We start from the raw sequence: 19,329 nt of genomic DNA, 5'->3' as shown, positions 1-19,329 counted from the left end.
TTATCCAGGAATGTGGTACGTTATTAGCTCAAATCTTCTTTTATGTTTCTTAGTAAAATTTCAAACTTTTCCTTTGTGAAGCTTCACATTTTTTCTTATATTTATTGTATATCTGTTAAATTTTTATTCTATTGTGAAATGATTTATTTCTAACATACTATAATCTGTTATTGCTGAGTTAAAGAATAATTATTGTTGTGTTTGAATGATTTTGCTTTTTTCATTTAATCTCCTAATTAGATAAATTATGTTCACATATTACATCAAATTAGTATGTCCCATATTAATAGATTTATAGTATTAAGTCATCCACTTATTCCTAAAATAAATCATAGTTGTGGTATAAAATTATATTGATACTATCGGGTTAATAGATATTCCTTTATAATTTTTTTTTTTTTTTTTTTTTGAGACAGAGTCTGGCTTTGTCACCCAGGCTGGAGTGCAGTGGCACAATCTCGGCTCATTGCAATCTCCGGGTCCTGAGTTCAAGTGATTCTCCTGCCTCAGCCTCTCAAGTAGCTGGGATTACAGGCACCCACTACCACACCTGGCTAATTTTTGTATTTTTAATAGAGATGGGGTTTCACCACATTGGCCAGCCTGGTCTTGAACTTCTGACCTCAGGTGATCTGACTGCCTGGGCCTCCCAAAGTGCTGGGATTACAGGTGTGAGCCACTGCGCTCAGCCAATTTTGTGTTTACTCATAAGTGAAGCTGATTTGTGGTTTATTTTGGTATTGTCCTTGAAGCTTGAGGTTGAGGCAACATTTGTAAAATGTATAACATAGTGAAACCCTTTGTCTATTAAAAATACAAAAATTAGCCAGGAGTGGCAGTGCATGCCTGTAGTCCCAGCTACTTAGGAGGCTGAGACATGAGAATCACTTAGCCTGGGAGGCAGAGGTTGCATTGAGCCAAGATTGTGCCACTGCACTCTAGCCTGGGTGACAGAGCAAGACTTTGTCTCGAAATAAATACATAAATAATAAATAAATAAAATATTTCTCTTTTATCCATGAAAATGACTAAAAATTTCTTAAACAGGCAAAAATACCAATCATTTTTTAAAAAAATATTGTCTATATTTATCTATGAATAATCCAAAACATTAAAGTTTTTAAAAAATTTTCCAGTAAGTTAATGGAAAACATATATGACTTTTAATACCATTAGAATATTATCCAAAGGCAGCCATCTTAACAGGTATTCCTGTCACAAGAACTGAACAAATGAATTCCACATGCCAGGACACTTTGTCTTCTGGACAGAATAAGAAACATATTGGCAAGCTTACTTGCTTTGGATCAGCATCATTGAATGTTGCATTGCTGAAGCTGCCCCTGTTTTGTATTGTGTGTGTGTGTGTGTGTGTGTGTGTGTGTGTGTAAAACAGGGCCTTGCTTTGCCCAGGCTGGAGTGCAGGGGTGTGATTATATCTCACTGTAGCTTCAAACTCCTGGGCTCTAATAATCCTCCCACCTCAGTGAAGCTTCCTCTTTTGAGTGACATAACCTAACTATGCATGCTAAGAAATTTTACTTTGCAACAGTTTTGATATGCTATTATAAACACAATTTATTTACTCTTAAATATCTGGTTTGAGAACCAATGGTTCCTAGGAACCATTCGTATACACCTGATCTTACCTATTATGCCCTTAATTTAAAGTCCTTCTCCAAAATGGTGGGTTGCCTTGATTTTGCCCTATCTTGTATTAATCGAAACATAGGTTGGGGATTAGTAATTCCACTTGTATTTAGTAATTACTGACTACAACAATGAAATATAACCTTGGATATACGGCAACGGTGAAATATAACCTTGCGTTAAGAAAAATAAACATGCCCCACCAACTGTCTTCTTTTTCTTTAAATGTCTGAGTGCTATCCAAACAATCTTTGTACTACGGGGAGCATCAAGAGATGTTTAACATTTAAGAGTCAATTATTGAAAAGGTAGAATGAGGCTTTTAGTCTCTTTTGTGCTACTATAATGAAATACCACAGACTGGGTAATACATAAAGAACAAAAATGTATTTTTTAAAAAAGAAAGCACGCTTACATGTGCCTTTTATTTGTATTATTGTTTTTTATAGATTTAGGAAGTATATGTGCAGTTTTATTACATGGATATGTTGTGTAGTTGTGAAGTCTGGGCTTTTAGTGTAGCCATCACCTAAATAGTGTACGTTTTATTTAATAGGTAATTAATTTCTCACCCCTCAGCCCCCGCAACTCTCCCATCCTTCTGGTCTCCAATGTCTATTATTCCACTCCCTATGTCCATATGTACACACTATTTAGTTCCCACTTATAAGTGAGAACATGCAGTATTTGACTTTCTGCCTCTCAGTTGTTTCACTTAAATTAATGAAATTTATTTATCACAGTTCTGGAGGCCAGGAAATCCAAGATCAATATGCTTGCTATGTCCTCACACAGCAGAAGGCAGAATGGCAAGAGAGGACAAACTCCCTTCGTCCGGTTCCTTTGCAGAGGCACCTAATCCCACTAACAAGGGAAGAGCACTTATGGCCTAATCACCTTTTAAGGGCCTCACCTCTTAATTGTATCACATTAGCAACACCTGAATTTTGGAGGGGACGCAGTCAAACCATAGCAGGCTCCATTATTTTTTTCTTAGAGTTTTCAATTGTCTGAGTCTTTTCATACTGGAAATAGCTCTGGATGTATCACAGATGCATCTTACAGAATTTGGACTCAACAATGTCACTACACCAGCTCCATAGAGATTAAATTCAAGGCAGGCTCTCCAGCAATGATGTTGTGGAATGCAGTCAGACCATCAGCTGGATTCAAGACCCACCAAAAACATCATTATCTGGGTAGGACATAGAGGTGGTTGGTGACTATTAAGGTTAAAGTGGGTCACTCAGCAGCCTGAAAAATAATTGCTTGTTAAGCATCACAAAACCTTCATTTGGAGCAGTATACTATAGCTCTAGGTGGCTGAGGAAAAAAATAGTGTCTAAAAGAACACCCTAGCAAGGACTGAGTGTCACTGCTCAGTGTGTGCGAATGTGACATGCTGAATGCGGACACAGACTACAACAAGAAGAGCCTTCTTCACAGAGAAAGAACTGAGGCTCCCCAGGTGGAAGTGCCTTCTCTGTGCATTTCAGTCAGGTTTGCCATGGTGACAACGTCCTCTTTTAAGGTGTCCAGCACAACTGAAGAAACTGAAACTAAAACAAGGATATTCATGTTCTGGATGCTGCTGTCAGTGAATTACAAAATGAGTTTCTAGAAATGAGAAGCCACCTCCTTCCTTTGGCTACCAGGCATCTCTGGTATGATTTATTTAACATGTAATGTATAAGACTTTATGCTGTTCCCAGAAGTTTCATTTACCTTAATATTCCTTTGGACTGCCTGCAGAGGTTCTTTTTAAAATGCAAATCTGACTTTTTTTAGTCTGCTGCTTAAAGCCCTTCAATGTGTCCCCATGGCTTTCAAGTGGAAATCCACATTCTTTAAGATGCAAAAAACCAAAGCCCTCATGATTTGGACCCTTCAAATTCCTTGATTGTTCCCAAACTTGTAATAGTCAATACTCCAAAAATACAGAATTACTTGCATGCACAAAAGTAAAATGCATGTTCTCTCATGCCTTGGTGCATTTGGCATGCTTCGCCTGGCTAGCTGCTCTCCTATTTATCCTTCATGACTCAGCTCATGTATCATGTCCTCATTACCACTCTCCCAGTGCCCCAGTCTGGATTACATGCTCTTCATACATTTCCCATAGAATTTATCACAGGCTACAATAATTGCTTTTTTGCATGATCTGCTTCCCTAATTTCTGGAAGGCAGAGACTGTGTCCCTTAGATCTATACCCCTAGAGAATGTTATACACATAAGATGCTCTGTAAATGTTTCCTGGATAAATACACTAATTAATTGCCATAAAAATATTGGAGGGAAAAGAGAAATGGTTGGCAGATAAGGAAATTGAGCAGAGTGATGTTGGTAGGCGACTGGCCCAACGACATCCATCACATTGACTTTTAATATTTGTCAACTGCAGAATCACAGGTGTGCATACAGTAAATGTTGGACTAATGTTGCCACTATGAGCAGTGTATACACACAGAAATGCTGCTACCCCTGCTTGTTATCTGAAAATAGGTGACCTTCATTGTTTCTCTCTTGCAGAAGTTGTAAATCTTCATGAGTGCAAATATACAAGTCTAAATTGAACATGCTATTGTAGGATTTCGTTTTCCTCCTTTGCTTCTGGGATGATTTCTCCTTCATGTTTTTAAAATCAATATTGGAGTAAAATAACACACACTTGTCCTATGGAAACAGATATAATCCCACCTCTGATTAATGGAGCTGAATCTGATAAACTGGAGAAATTGCAACTTTTGTGCCTCCTTGCAGCCACCTGCTTTTCCCCATATTGAAGCTGGTGCAACTCTTGTTTCTTAGGATGGGAGGGTATACATCAGTGACATGGAAGATTATAAGCAGTTCAGTGGCTTTTTCACTCCAAAGTCTAAATCATGCAGACTTTAAAGAGTACGTGGAAAGTCAGAATGAAATAATGACAAAAATTCTGTGGAGGCAAAAATTGTCTATGCTGCACGTCTAAAAATAGGATGCTATAGATCTATGATGTATCATTCGGAAAACTGCATGCTCAGTGGTCAGAATTTTTAAATCAAGCTTGGGGTGAGTTATTACGTGCTTTCTTTGGCCCTTTATTTCAACGACATTAAAGAAATATTAACAGATGAGAGAGCACTGTGGCTACTACTCACAACGTTATTTCACATGCCTGGCATGTAAAGAAAGCCCTGACTCAGTGCAGCCAACTGGGTAACACAAGTTCAGTCTTCACTCTCCTCCCACAGAAAGAAGTCCACTGTAATCAGATGTCACAGGTAAGAGATCGAGGGAATGTATTTAAATAAAAGATGAAGAGGTTTAATTTTTACAGCTGTCCCCGTAACCTCAGTTATTTTCCTCTGATCTACCCTTATTACATAATAATTTTGAGTGCCATAAGAATATAAATACTAAAATCAAAAGATAAAATAGACACAGTCTCTACATTTTAGAAGCTTAAAGTTTACAAATTTCATTAAAAGGAAGGTGAGGCTGGGCACGGTGGCCCACACCCGTAATCCAGCACTTTGGGAGGCCGAGGCAGGTGGATCACAAGGTCAGGAGTTTGAGACCAGCTTGGCCAACATGGTGAGACCCTGTCTTTACTAAAAATACAAAAATTAGCCAGGCGTGGTGGCACATGCCTGTAATCCCAGCTACTCGGGAGGCTGAGGCAGGAGAATTGCTGGAACCTGGGAAGTGGAGGTTGCAATAAGCTGAGATCATGCCATTGCACTCCAGCTCTGGGTGACAGAGAAAGACTCTTGGAAAAAAAAACAAAAAAACGAAAGGAAGGTGATTTATTTTCTTTTTTGTTTGTTTTTTAAGACAGGGTCTTGCTCTGTCGCCCAGGCTAGAGTGCAGTGGCACGATCACAGCTCACTGCAGCTTCAACCTCCTGGGCTCAAGCAATCCTCATACCTCAGCCTCCCAAGTAGCTGGGACTATAGGCATGCACCACCATGCCCGGCTAAAGCCTTTTTATTTTTTTATAGAGATGGGGTCTCGCTATGTTGCTGGTCTGGGACTCCTGGGCTCAAGCAGTCCTCCTGTCTTTGCCTCCCAAAGTGCTGTGATTAGAGGAGTCAGTCACTGTGCCTGGCCCAGTAATATATTTTCCTTTGTAAAGAAAAAGATACCTGAAATCCCTCATTTAAGTTCTGAATTCAAAAATTGTGTCAGCATTATTATTTACCTATTGATGGACTGTTTGGATGGCGGCAAACCTATCTTACACATAAATACATTCCAGATATTCCATTGTGTTAAATGTAAAGCAAATGCAAATATCAAAAATGTTTTTTAATAAAAAGGAAGTGTGTAAATAATAATTAAATTCTGGATGAGAGTGAACTTTCTAAATTTAAAAGCAGTGAAAGAAATCACAGATGAAAGTTATCTACATATGTAAGAGTATTCCATATATCCAAGAAGAATACAGCCTAATTTAAAATGCAAATGAGCTGGAAATCAATTTACAAATATGTCTTATGAAAGGGTTAATATATCTGATAAAAGAAGACATTATAAATCAATATGAATGATAAAATATCAATTGAGAAAGACAAAGAACCCGAACATAAAGTTTACAAAGCAGAATATACAGTCCTATAAGAAAGTTTTAGAAAATTTGTCCACTACAATACTAACATGCAACTTCAAACAAGGTACCACCTTTTCCCTGACAAACTTGCAACTATAATTTTAAAAATCATAATTCTTGGTGCTCAAGAACAGTCTTTCTGGGGTTATGCAGTAAAAACACAAGTTTATAGGAATCTCCTCAAACTGACCAAAGCAAAATCTCAGTAGATAGACCCAGGAAGCAAGTTTGGGGAACTCTAATTCAATTGACTGGCAATAGGAGGCAGAAACCAGTTACCCCCCATCCCCATCCTAGTTGATCTTAAGGCAAGCTTGGAAAACATTAAACAATGGTTTTCAATCAGGCTAGACTATTGAATCATTTGGAAGATTTTAAGAAATGCTGACATTTGGGCCCTACCTCCAGAAATTCTGATTTAATCATTGTGGGTTTGGTTTGGGTATAAAAAATTTTAAAGCATCTTTAGGTGATTTTAACATGTAGCCAAAGTTGAGCACTAATGCTCTAAAGATTATGATAAAATGGGTGTTTGCATGCTTTACAAATAGGAGTAAAAATTGGGTACACCTTTTTTGGCAAACAATTTGGTTGCTTTTTGCTTTATGTAAAAATAATAGTTTTTACTAAAAATTTCAATTTGTAAATTCATCCTAAAAGTGTAATTTAAATATAGGAAACATTATAAGTAAAAATGTTCTTTGTGCATAATTAATTCAATAACAATATTCGAGATCAATATAACTGCTCAGTTATGGTTTAATAAATAAATTATAGTATGTTCACATAATGGAATACTATACTCACTAAAATGTGTATATAAGTTTTTAATGCCATGGGCAAATGTAGTATTAAGAAGGAAAAGCAAGGTATAAAATTGTATTTACTATATAGTCATGGCTATGTTCAAATAAGTATAGTAAAAAGGAAAAAAATAGTCTAATTACTAGGGTGAGTATCTTTGAACTATGAGAGTAATACATTTGGGGGGATTATTTTCTAAGTGTTCTGTATTTTCAAAAATGTAAATATTTATCTCAAATCTAATTTAAAATATTTAGAATATTTCATTGTGGTAAAGTACATAAAACATAAAACTTACTATTTTAACAATTTTTATATGTACAATTCAGAGGCATTAAGTAGATTCATATTTTTGTGCAACCATCACCCTATCCATTTCCAGAAACTCTTCATCATTCCAAACTCAAACTCTGTACCCATAACTACTGTTACTCCTCTCCCCAACCCCTAGTAACTATCATGCTGCTTTCTGAATTTGGCTAGTCTAGGTACCTCATTTAAAAGTGAAATCATACCATATTATTCTTCATCTGGCTTATTTCATTTAGCATAACATCTTCAAGGTTCATACATGTTGTAACATCTATAAGAATTTCAGGGCAGGGCCGGGCATGGTGGCTCACACCTATAATCCCAGCTCTTTGGGAGGCCAAGGTGGGTGAATCACCTGAGGTCGGGAGTTCAGGACCAGCCTGACCAACATGGATAAACCCCGTCTCTACTAAAAATACAAAATTAGCTGGGCATGGTGCATCATACCTGTAATCCCAGCTACTCAGGAAGCAGAGGCAGGAGAATTGCTTGAACCCTGGAGGCAGAGGTTGCGGTGAGCTGAGATTGCGCCATTGCACTCCAGCCTGGGCAACAGAGTAAAACTCCGTATCAAAAAAAAAAAAAAAAAAGAATTTTATTCCTTTTTAAGACGGAATAATATTCCATTTATGTAAATACCACATTTTGTTTATCACTTCATTTGTTGATGGACGTTTGGGTTGCTTCCACCTTTTGGCCATTGTGAACAATGCTGTTATGAACAGTAGTATACATATACTTGTTTAAGTACATGATTTCAATGTTGAGGGGTATATACCTAGAAGTGGAATTGCTGGATTATGTGGTAATTTTATGTTTAATTTTTTGAGGAACCACCATAATGTTTTTCACCATGGCTGTACCATTTTACATGCCCACCAGCAATGCATGAGGGTTCCAATTTCTCCACATCCTTAGCATTTTTTACTCACCAAGGTCAACCATTTTATATGGAAATCTTTCTAAAATGTTTCACTCACTTTCCAGACTTCTTAGAAGAAAACTATTGAATAAAATTTAATGGCTTTTTTCATTTAATGACTTATGCATATTGATGTCCACCTCAGGAACTATTGCAATTTATCTGTATTTGAGATCTTGCTATGTGCTAGGTACTGTTTTCCAGTTGTTTCCATAGAATAGATCAATCCTTTCAAAATTCTGTAAAGTATTATCCCCATTTAACAGATAAGTAAATGAGGTAAATAGAGGATTAAAAAAAAAAAAGGCTGGGTGCGTTGGCTACGCCTGTAATCCTAGCACTTTGGGAGGCCAAGGCAGGCTGATCACCTGAGGTTAGGGTTTTGAGACAAGCCTGGCCAACATGGCAAAAGCCTGTCTCTACTAAAAATATAAAAAATTAGTCAGCTGTGGTGGTGCATGTCTGTAAGCCCAGCTCCTCAGGAGGCTGAGGCAGGAGAATCGCTTGAACCTGGGAGGTGGAGATTGCAATGAGCCCAGATCGTGCCACTGCAGTCCAGCCTGGGCAACAGAGCGAGACACCATCTCAAAAAACAAAAACAAAAACAAAAAACTCGCCCAAGATTACACGGTTGTAAGTAAAGACAACAGGATTGAAAGCCATGCCTTTATGTAGTCTACTTGCCATTTAGACTGCTTGTCTCTATGTTAAATGTCTCCAAACTATTACTTAATACTCTTAGAAAGTCTGTGTATGGTGTTTAACATTCTGTTTTTTCCTTCTGTTGTTACTCTTTGTGGTTGTAAAAGCACCTACCCCCTAGCCATTTCCTCCTCTTCAGAACACATGTTGATACTGATATCCTGTCATTAAGAAAAACAGACAAAGAAGTGAGTTAAAACTCTGAAAAATCAAAGTCGTACGTTCTGAGAAAGAATTTGGGGAGGGATAATCTAAGGGTGAAATATATGAGCTTAGGTATTTAGCTTTTACGACATTTATTTTGGTGGTTCAATAACCTATTTTGCTTATTTCTGGCTTTTTTCTTATGTTTTGGCTATGGAATCTGCTATTATGAGTGGCTTCTGAATTTGAGTTCTTACTCTTACTCCTACTTACATTGTGTAATATAATGTAATTTATTTTTTAAAAAGCTTGCCCCAAAGCAATAAATATCCTTTCAATGTTTGATATTTCCTTTTTTAAAATATCTGCTTAATATTTTCATAACGTACAAAAAGAGAAAATCAAAAATCTTTTGGCATTGAGTGTCTGGTCCTACTTCAAGGCTATTCAAACTATAAATTACAGCAACCATCCATATCAGCATTCTGTAAAAATACCTTTACAGAATGCATTATAGGCCAAGGATATATTTTCCAGAAAGAGTAGGCAGTGTTTCTGTCCTTGTGTAACATGTATGTTATAAAATACTGAGCCTTTAACTCTCATAAAATCACACCTACCTATTTCCAATGAAGTAGAAGAGGATACTAGTTAAATAAATACAGCAGTTAGTCTTTCTCAGTATCAAAAATCTTTGCTTTAAAGTGAATTACCAATATGCTCCCTGCATACCATATGTTCATCCATTTTTCTGGAAATTAAGTTTTTCAATGTCAACATTTCTTAAAGATTTCTTTTTTCACACTCGTGAGATTCTCCTAAGAAACAGGTGAATAAAAGGAGAAAAACTGAAATTGTTCGCTGAAAATTCAAAAGGAAAAGATAAATAAAAGGGATTCTGTAAAACATAAAGATTTCTCTAGCAACACAGATCCCCTTAAGTCAATTCATGAATGAATAAATATAATTTTTGTATGACTAAGTTTATAATTAATTTCCATCTATATGTTCTAAGTAATTTTATTAAACGAAATCAGAGAGGAGGGAAAATAAGGGAAACAATCCCAAGATTGTCTTGAACAAAACCAGAGAGCTGAACTAGCTGATGGGGGAAATACCTATTACCTTGTCAACAATTTTGTGACTGATTAGTCCTTAAACCTGAGAGAAAAGATCCCACCCAAAGATTTGATTAAATATAAAACCTCTCCTGACTCCAAGGTTTGATCATTTTAACACTGACCTGATGAAAACAGCAATACTGTTCCTAGCAATAAATATACTTAAATTCTGATAATGATTCAACTAACATTTTTAGCATCCTTCCATATTGGATCTTACAAATGTACTATAAACTAACTCATGGTTTTTGTCACATAAAGAAGGGGCTAGTCCCTCTCCATCTGCTTACACCTAACTTCTACTGAACACACAATTCTGTACAACTTGATCCCTGGAGGTGGGCCTCTGTTCTCTGACCTTTTATTTTTCTAAATTTCTATTACTTTTCTCTACCATTCATCTCAGGATGACTTTATATTGCCTTAAATTTGTTGTAATTTTTTTCCGTGTATACATTACGTTTTATTATTCTTAAGGACTACCCACATTAAGTAGATAGACTGATTGTATGATGAGATTTAAGTAAATTCTTACTAATCAATTATTAATAAATTTATTCAAAGAAGAAATTGTCGAGAGTGAGGTATTCTTCAGTTCTAATTAAATTATGGGAAACTAGAACAATAAGCCAGTGAATTGTGGTAGAAGCCCAAGCCTGAATTTTCAGCTGTTAAACATCCCCCTAAAAATAATAATAGCTATTTTAAAAAATCAAATTTATTGCAGCTGATATACCATAAACATCAAAAAATTGAAAACTCAACCAGAAGGCATTTCATTCTATTTTATGATAGTCATGAAGCAGTGCAAAAACATTTAAGGAACACTCTGAAGATGGAATAAATGATGTTTTAAGAAACAGAAATAAGAGGATTTACCAAGCAAACAGAATGAAATTAAGAGTACAGTTGAAAATGGCAAGACAGCTACTATTTTTCAGTTTTATTTTATTTTTAATTGACAACTGTACATATTTATGAGGTACAAAGTGATATTTTGATACACATATACATGTGGAATGATCAAATCAGAGTAATTAGCGTACCCATTATCTCAAATTTTTATCAGTTCTTTGTGGTAAGAACATTTAATAGAAAGTAAATGTATTCTATTGGAAGCTCAAGTTACTGGTTTCCAGCTGTTACAGCTGAAAGAAAGAGGGAGGAAGGTAGGGAGTAATGGGGAAAAGGAGGGAGGGGAAAGAAAACAGAAAAGGGGGCGCGGGAACATGCAGTATTCTTTCAGAGTTAAGAAACTTAATCTGACAGGTTTATAGAATTTCGTTGGAACCTACAGCAAAATCACAATGGCTGAAGCGTCAATCAGGCCTATAAAAACATCTGTGTTTAGTTTAAATGACTAAGGGTGAAATACATCAGCTTATGGAAAATGGGGAGGGCTCCCAGTATTTGGCCAGCGTTCTAGGTGATGGATGTTGATGAGCAATTCCCTTAAACAACTGATTTACTGCCAACGGACAAAATGCTGGAAGCACATCCAAAAACTCATCTGCAATTAAAATTACAAGCAAGTGGTCACTCTGTTCACCTCCTTTACCAGAGAGGTGACCCTGCTCCCGGCAACTACCTCCACCCAAGGGCCACAGAAGAACTCCTCCTTCCTCTAACCCTCTTTCCTTGGCCTCAAACCTCACGATAAGACTTCCCTTGCTCTGTCTCCCAATCGCTTTTGTAAAGGAAGCTGGGTGTAGAGCTCTTCTTTCTCCCTCCCTTCCTTTTTTCTTTCCTTCCTTCCTTTCTTCCTTCCTTCTTCCATGCCTTTCTGTCTTTCCAAATTCATTGCTTTGTAAGAAACATTCTCACATCACCTCCACTCCACTAGAAATCCAACGCAGGCGAGTCGGAGTCAAGCACAGGCGGTGGGCGGGCGGCCTCAGCCGGCACCATCTGGCACCTGCGATTCATCGCCACTTTCCATTCGCCCAGAGGTCAGGGGGCAGCAGGCAAAGGACACGCAGAGCTCGTGTGTCCCAGTTCCTCTGAAACTTTCAGCTGACCGCACCCTCCCCCGACAAACTCTTTAATCATCCATCAAGCTAGAAGAGTACAGTGACCTCTGCCTGGCCTTTGGAGTTTGCAAAAGAAGCAAGCAATAAAAAGCAAGACCAGGTTCGCCCCTTTGCTTCCTCCACCTCCCAAGAGCAGCGCGCAACGCGGCGGTGCGGCCGGAAGGGGCCGCTGTTTGCTCAGCGCAGCCACCCCGCCGCTGCAGCAGCCGCGGCCCGCACCTCCCACGGCCGGGCCTGGTCCAGCCCCGCCAAGTTCCAACAGCCCCCCCCTCGAGCGAGCGCCGAGAACGAGCACCGCCAGGGCTGGAGCGGACGGCTTTAGAAGAGCCTAGCTGCTGCGCGCGTCGGAGAGGCTCCTGGGAAACTCCCACGGCCCAGGGACTTTCTAAAGCAGAGCGAGGAGCCCTCGCACGCGCTAGTCTGAGAGTGAGCGCTCAGCCCGGCACCTGTTCCTCCAGCGCCGCCGCCTTCCCACCCCTCGGACCCGCGCCGCTCGCGGCGCCTGCCCGTTCCTGCGATGAATCCGGCCCTGGGCAACCAGACCGACGTGGCGGGCCTGTTCCTGGCCAACAGCAGCGAGGCGCTGGAGCAAGCCGTGCGCTGCTGCACCCAGGCGTCCGTGGTGACCGACGACGGCTTCGCGGAGGGAGGCCCGGACGAGCGCAGCCTGTACATAATGCGCGTGGTGCAGATCGCCGTCATGTGCGTGCTCTCACTCACCGTGGTCTTCGGCATCTTCTTCCTCGGCTGCAATCTGCTCATCAAGTCCGAGGGCATGATCAACTTCCTCGTGAAGGACCGGAGGCCGTCTAAGGAGGTGGAGGCGGTGGTCGTGGGGCCCTACTGACCCGCCCTCTGCCCCCGCGGCAACCGCTCCCACGCCTGCCCACTTTGCTAGCCCGGCTGTGCCCCTCACTATCAGAGACTGGGCGAAGCAAACCTGTCGGAGTCAATTATTTCTCTCGACTTCGGCCTTTCGGAAAGAAGCGACCGGTTTCTCCCTCGCCCTCTGAAAGTCCTCATGCCTGGCAGTCGGAGGAGAGCGCCCAGACTCTGAACTCAGCAGAAAGTGGCAAGAAGAGGGCGATTAGGGCGCAGAACTTTGGAAGCTGCTACTTACTTGGAATGCGGGGAGACCGACGGGGCGAAGGCCCTTCTCCACCCGCAGGTGGGCCAAGCTCTGGGGGCAGGTGGAGAGGGCGGGCAGGGGAGAGACCCAGCGGCACTGATCGCCTTGTGACCGGAAGAGTGACCTGTTAAAAGCCACGCAGCAGACTCTGGGGTCTCACAAATCCGTGTCCGGGTGCGCTCCCACTCTTCTCCTGCCCCCACCCCCTGCCCTGGAGGAGAGAGGCGATAAATACCTTTGATTGTAACGTGCCGTTTTAAGAGGTTTTGTGTTTGTTTGCTTGAATACAAATGTTTGATAAGTCTTTTTCTGCCCCAGTGGCCTGTTTGCCTGCCTGAGGAGTTAGAGTTTTGTCATTGTAGGAGAAGGGGTGGGGGGAGGGGGAGCCTGCGAATTTGAACGGGGTGAGTTGTTTCTTATAGTGCATTTCCCACTGGGTCTTTTGGGAGGCGTCTAGCGTTCCTGCTGGCCCTGGGACAAAGACCCAGAATAGAACTCGTAGCTCGTGACTGCACGGTTTACGCCACAAAAGTGCTCTTGACATCCGTGACACCGTTTTGACTTTTTTTTTCTTATTTAACATTTCCTTAATAAATGCAACATTTAAGCGTTTTGTTCCTGGCCTCCTGGTGGTCATTCTGCGCTCCCCAGCAGGGGGAAACGGGGCGGCGGTGAGGAGTCTGGCTCCCGGCCAGGGCAATTAACCCTGGAGAGCTGCGGTTCAACTTGTGGATCCCCTGGAGGGGCGAGGGTGGGGCCAGACGGAGAGGCCCTGGGATGACTGAGAAAGAGCCCAGCCTCAGGCACAGTAGCCGTCCTGGAGGCAGCATCCTTTGTTTCCTCTTATCGTGAATATTTTATATTTCATTTAGTCGCAGCTCTCAGGTAGGCGAGACGACAGGAGGGCCCCCGCGGGAAGATTACACTTCCGTGCCAGGCTCCGGCGGGAACACAGGATTACACCGCTAATGAAAGGAAGAGACGGCTTGGACAGCCTTTAGGGAGGGCGTCTCTACCCTAACCAACGTCAGCCAGGCGGCTTTGGGATGCTGCCCATGGGTGGGGCCGGGGGGCGGAGGGAAGGGGAATTATAAAATGCGAGGAAAAGTAGCTGCTAAGGTACACAGTGACGTTAGTGACGTTAATGCTCCCTAGGGTAAACCATTGTTACTAAAACATGAGATGCATTACTGTCGTTGTGATATTACTTTTTCTAGCAAAAAGACCACGTTAAAAGAAAGATTCAGCCTGTTCTTTGTAATTTAGTCTGCCCCAGACCAGGCAAAGGGTTGAGAGGAGTTAGCCGAGGTCCTGAATGTGGGAGATCAGTATTACAACCCCAACTGGGAAGGATATTTGGAGTAGAGCTACAGATGGCCGTTGACACATTTAAGGTTCAGAAATTCAACAGTGTTAGAAAGAAACGCCTAAAAACCGTGCCTGTGAAAATAACCCAAAGGATACAATAGCTTCGAGCATAAACTTGACAAAAGGTTTTGAGCAGTTTATTTTTATGCCTGGGACAGGATCCTAAATATTTTAAAGACTATAGAGAATCCACTAGGATGCTATATAGCAATTAAAATTTCAAAGACTTCACAATGGCAGCTATAAGAGTAACTAAAATCAAATAATAATAAAGTGTTCCATTTACTCAGAAAGAAGCACAACTGGTGTAAACAATGTTAATGACTCAAAGATTGGGATCAAAAGTTTTGAGTGCCTTTAATGTCATATCCACTATTAAGTGTCCATTTCACTCTCAAGTAAACCTTGTTAAAAATCACAACCTAGGATGGTTTTTTGAATTCTAATGGATATCAGGATTGCGAAAAGAGGATTTTGAAGTTTTGCTTGTTGTTCCTGTCTTTTAAACAGGTAAGGATTTGTTTGCTTGTTTGTTGTTTTGGTATCTGGGCAGGGGGCAGGGTCAAGAGATAGTCAATAGGTAGTCAGCAGGAGTCTTGGAAGGCAATTTACTTTTGCTAACCGACAGGACAAGAAATGGCAATGTTCTATTTTGTAGACAGTTTCTGTGGCACCGAGTTAATCTGCTGCCTGCATGTTTCAAAGGGAGACACAAAGCAGAGCAATGGATTCTCTGGGACAAACCAGACACTTAAAATTTAACTCAGGCTGTGGCTGCAACATCCTCTGAGGGTCCCTTCTTCTGGAAGATTTATTAGCTCACCTGTGAATCCAGTACTCTGGTAGAATTCGATTTGGGATAAAAAAACAAATCAGCTAGAGTGTAGAAATCTTGCATTTTACTCTGCTGTGTACGGGCACATGCTTACAGTTTCAGACATGCGGAGGCTGAAGGAGGGGTCAAACCTACAAGTCAATTTTAAATTGTATAGAACACAGGTTTTCACTTAAAACAAAAGTCCTGAAAGTCCTGAAAGTTGAGAGAGGAGCCAAGGTTAAAGACCTCTATCTTCTCTATCTTGTTCCTCTCAATATTTCTTCACATCTCTTTCCTCTTCCCTGCATCTCAAAAGCAAAATGCAGTTTCTCTTTATCTCAACTATCCATATTTATTCTCTCACCCCCAGAAATTGTGCATGAAACAAACCAAAACCTGCAAAATGTAGTCCTTAGATACAAAAGGTATGTGAACACAGCTTTGTAATCTATGATCTCTATGCACTACAGGGAAATGCACAGTCTGCAATGCACATAGCCCTGGAGACTACTTCCTGCCAACAACACTTCTCTCCAGCCCTTAGATCCATTTGTTACTTAGAGAGATGCCAAGTAGTTCTGGTTTTTATAGATGAGGCAATGTGTGCAAGAAGCTTTTTACACTCTCTATTCCCCGATGGCCACAGAGCAACCACTTTCTGGGGCCACACCACTCCCTCTTTCACTCTGCCTTTGACTCTCTTTGTCCCTCATTCTAACAACTGCTTTAAATGAAACATTTTAATCCTGCTCAGAATTTATGGAGTGTCGGTCCTTTCCCAGAGACATTCTCTAAGAAAAAAAGGTTTTGAAAGCCACTCTCTGTGTTTAACCTAAGAAAACAATGTCAGCCTTAAGAGACCAGAAGTTTAGATACATAAATAATCAAACAGGCAGGTTCTACCATGCCACACTGAAGTCCACCATTTGGTCAGTAATTAGTGGGAGTCCCTGAGAGAGAGAGACAGATTCCTCTAAAAGCTTGCTTGATCTGACATGGCCCAGGGGGACTTATCTGAGATTTCCTGAAGCCCTTCTGGAAATACAGCAAATGCAGGGAGAAGTTTTCATGAAACACAGCTGGTGGATTAGTGGGATCTCAGGCTGGGCAGACAGCTAGTGATACCTCTTAGCTTAATTGGGTGGCCTCTGTATAAGTAGCTTAACCAATTGTTGATAAGTGTTCTTTTTCTTAAGATTGTTGATACGAATCTCCCCACTCTCTCTGAAAATGTAGCAAGAGCTTGAGTGCTGGACAGCTTTAGGGAAGTGAAAGCAGAGGTCACACTACTCTGTCAAGTCTGAGATCACACTAGTTCCTGGTAGATGGTCCATGATTTCTGATTTCCAAGCCATCCTGGCTTCTCACTGGATCCAAGTCAATCCTGCTACTGTGTCTTCCTATACTAACTCTGAATTAGGAAGGGAAAGACACACTGGGCTGAGATTATAGAAATTTTGGTTCTGGTCACTAAGCAGCTGAATGGCCTGATCCCTAAAATAAGGAAGATGGGTTCTAAAGAAACTTCCGATTCTATGATTCCATTGAATTAATTGGTTTAACATGTTCTCTCTCTTAAGATGTTTCATACATCTCTTAATTATGTGTCTTAAAAATATATTTTATCTTTCCAGTCTTGATCTTTTGTGTAGATGTTTTTCTCACAAAAGACAAGTGCTCCTCTACTGGAAATAAGTTATTTACAATAATCAAAGCAAAATTTCAGACACCTAGCCAGGCCAGAGTAGATGACAGTTTTTAACATGATCGATTACGCATGATCTCACCAGCACCTTAAATTTACAGGTCTCTGCGCTCTCAAAGGACGAAGCCATGAAAGTAAAGCCTATTGTACTGGGGAGTAAGCAATTCTTCTAGGTACGCATTCAGACTAATATGCACTGTTGTTTATAGAAACTACTAGGGTGTTTGAAGACTCTTTAACATCCACTTTTTCTCCCTAAAGCATTTTTCCTTTTGAGTTTCTGCAACAGCACACAGCACCTGTTCCACATGCAGTTTAGAGCCTTCCTTAACCCTGGCTTATTTTACTTCTCACTTTGGGGGTTACAATGACAGGAAAGGATTCCAGGGTTCGGTTTGTTCTGTAAGACTCAAACCTAATTTGAAAGCCTGTGGAAGCAGCAAGTCTGCAGCAATCCTCCAAACAGGAATCAATAAATATTTTTTCTACCTGTCAAATCCCATGTAGACCTGTGCACAATAGCTCAAATGGGATATGTTTTAAAAGCAGCTGCCTCAGTAGTAATTGTTTCCTAATGTCTGAATTTAAATGCTCAATAGTAAGTTGTTTCCACGGCCAATCTCACTTTGTTCTCATTTCCTGATATTTTTGTGTTGTTTTAAATGTTTAAAAGACTTGAAAGTCCAGGATTAACTTTCAGAAAAATTAATTATATAATATTATTATCAGTCATGTATCATTTATGGTGATCATAGTAACATACTTTGAATTTATATGTATACATCTTATTTTTTGATTATTATTATATTTGAGAAGCTTAAAATACTCCAGACTGAGCTCCTCTAAGGACTGTTGTAAGGATAACTACATGTATTTTTTCTTTTTTTTTTTGTTATTATACTTTTAAGTTTTGGGGTACATGTGCAGAACATGCAGGTTTGTTACATAGGTATACATGTGCTGCCATGGTGGTTTGCTGCACCCATCAGTCCGTCATCTACATTAGGTATTTCTCCTAATGCTATCCCTCCCCTAGCCCCCCACCCCCCGACAAGCCCTGGTGTGTGATGTTCCCCTCCCTATGTCCATATATTCTCATTGTTCAACTCCCACTTATGAGTGAGAACATGTGCTATTTGGTTTTCTGTTCCTGTGTTAGTTTGCTGAGAATGATGGTTTCCAGCTTCATCCATGTTCCTGCACGTATTTTTAAATATTCCTCAGTCACACTGCAAACAGTGGCTTGCATCTAACCTAAATAACAATATACACTACATGAGAATAAACAAAGCTTATTTTCATCTGTTTAACTATTTATGTATATTTTGAAGGGATAATGGATAGTTTTCTTTTCTAAATATATATTTAAGGGCATGCTTGCTGAAGTATTCCTGAGTGGGTAAATGCAGGTATAGAATGATCAATACTAAAAAGGTCAAGTGATCTGCAATAATGCTGGAACAAATCCTGCCCTGCCTAACCCCATTTTAAAACTGGTTTCCATTAGATAGTAATATTTTATGACCTCATAATTCAAAGAGTTATATAGTGTTTCTCAAGCACTCATGTATAGATGGTACATTACTACTTATTACTGGAAAAAATGAGATGATTCCTTTCCATTTGAACCATAAAACACTGGCACAGACAAACATATGTAAGGGAAGGTATATAATCTACCCACAAGAGTAAGATAAGAAATTGTTCCTATTATTTCTAGAATTCATAGTAATATAAATATACACACATAATTATGCCATAGCCTACATGTTGGTATTTTTTATTACAGAGAGAGAAGGTTATAGTTTTTTTTAGTTTTTTAAATATTTGCTTTGTACCCTCACCAATTCCTCTTTCATTATGCACTCCTTCCCACACCCACATCTAAAGATGTACTGCCCTGAAAGAGTCATTGATTTTTATCAGACCAAGACTCCAGATGTCTGATTGCTTTGGAAAAAGAATCCCTCTGGGATCCAGAGTGTCTCTTTTGCTTTATTTATTTTCCTATAAATTGAGCAGGATCATGTAGT

At 40.0% G+C, this 19,329-nt stretch overlaps 1 protein-coding gene across 1 annotated transcript; it reads left to right on the top strand.

Moving 5' to 3' along the window:
• Positions 1 to 12,116: 12,116 nt before the first annotated feature.
• On the top strand, positions 12,117 to 14,019 carry RPRM (reprimo, TP53 dependent G2 arrest mediator homolog). Its single transcript, XM_004032658.5, has one exon. It carries the CDS (start codon positions 12,795 to 12,797, stop codon positions 13,122 to 13,124), a length of 330 nt encoding a protein of 109 aa, XP_004032706.1. The 5' UTR covers positions 12,117 to 12,794; the 3' UTR covers positions 13,125 to 14,019.
• The last annotated feature ends 5,310 nt before the right edge of the window (positions 14,020 to 19,329 follow it).

This window comes from Gorilla gorilla, chromosome 11 (assembly GCF_029281585.2).
Source record: "Gorilla gorilla gorilla isolate KB3781 chromosome 11, NHGRI_mGorGor1-v2.1_pri, whole genome shotgun sequence".
Classification (NCBI taxonomy): Eukaryota; Metazoa; Chordata; class Mammalia; order Primates; family Hominidae; genus Gorilla; species Gorilla gorilla.
Note: the sequence above shows the minus strand (reverse complement) of the source record. Positions and strands in the feature narration are given on the sequence as shown.

What these genes read in the sequence shown, in the direction of transcription:
- RPRM (XM_004032658.5), top strand. Translation starts at nt 12,795, where the DNA reads ATGAATCCGGCCCTGGGCAACCAGACCGACGTGGCGGGCCTGTTCCTG.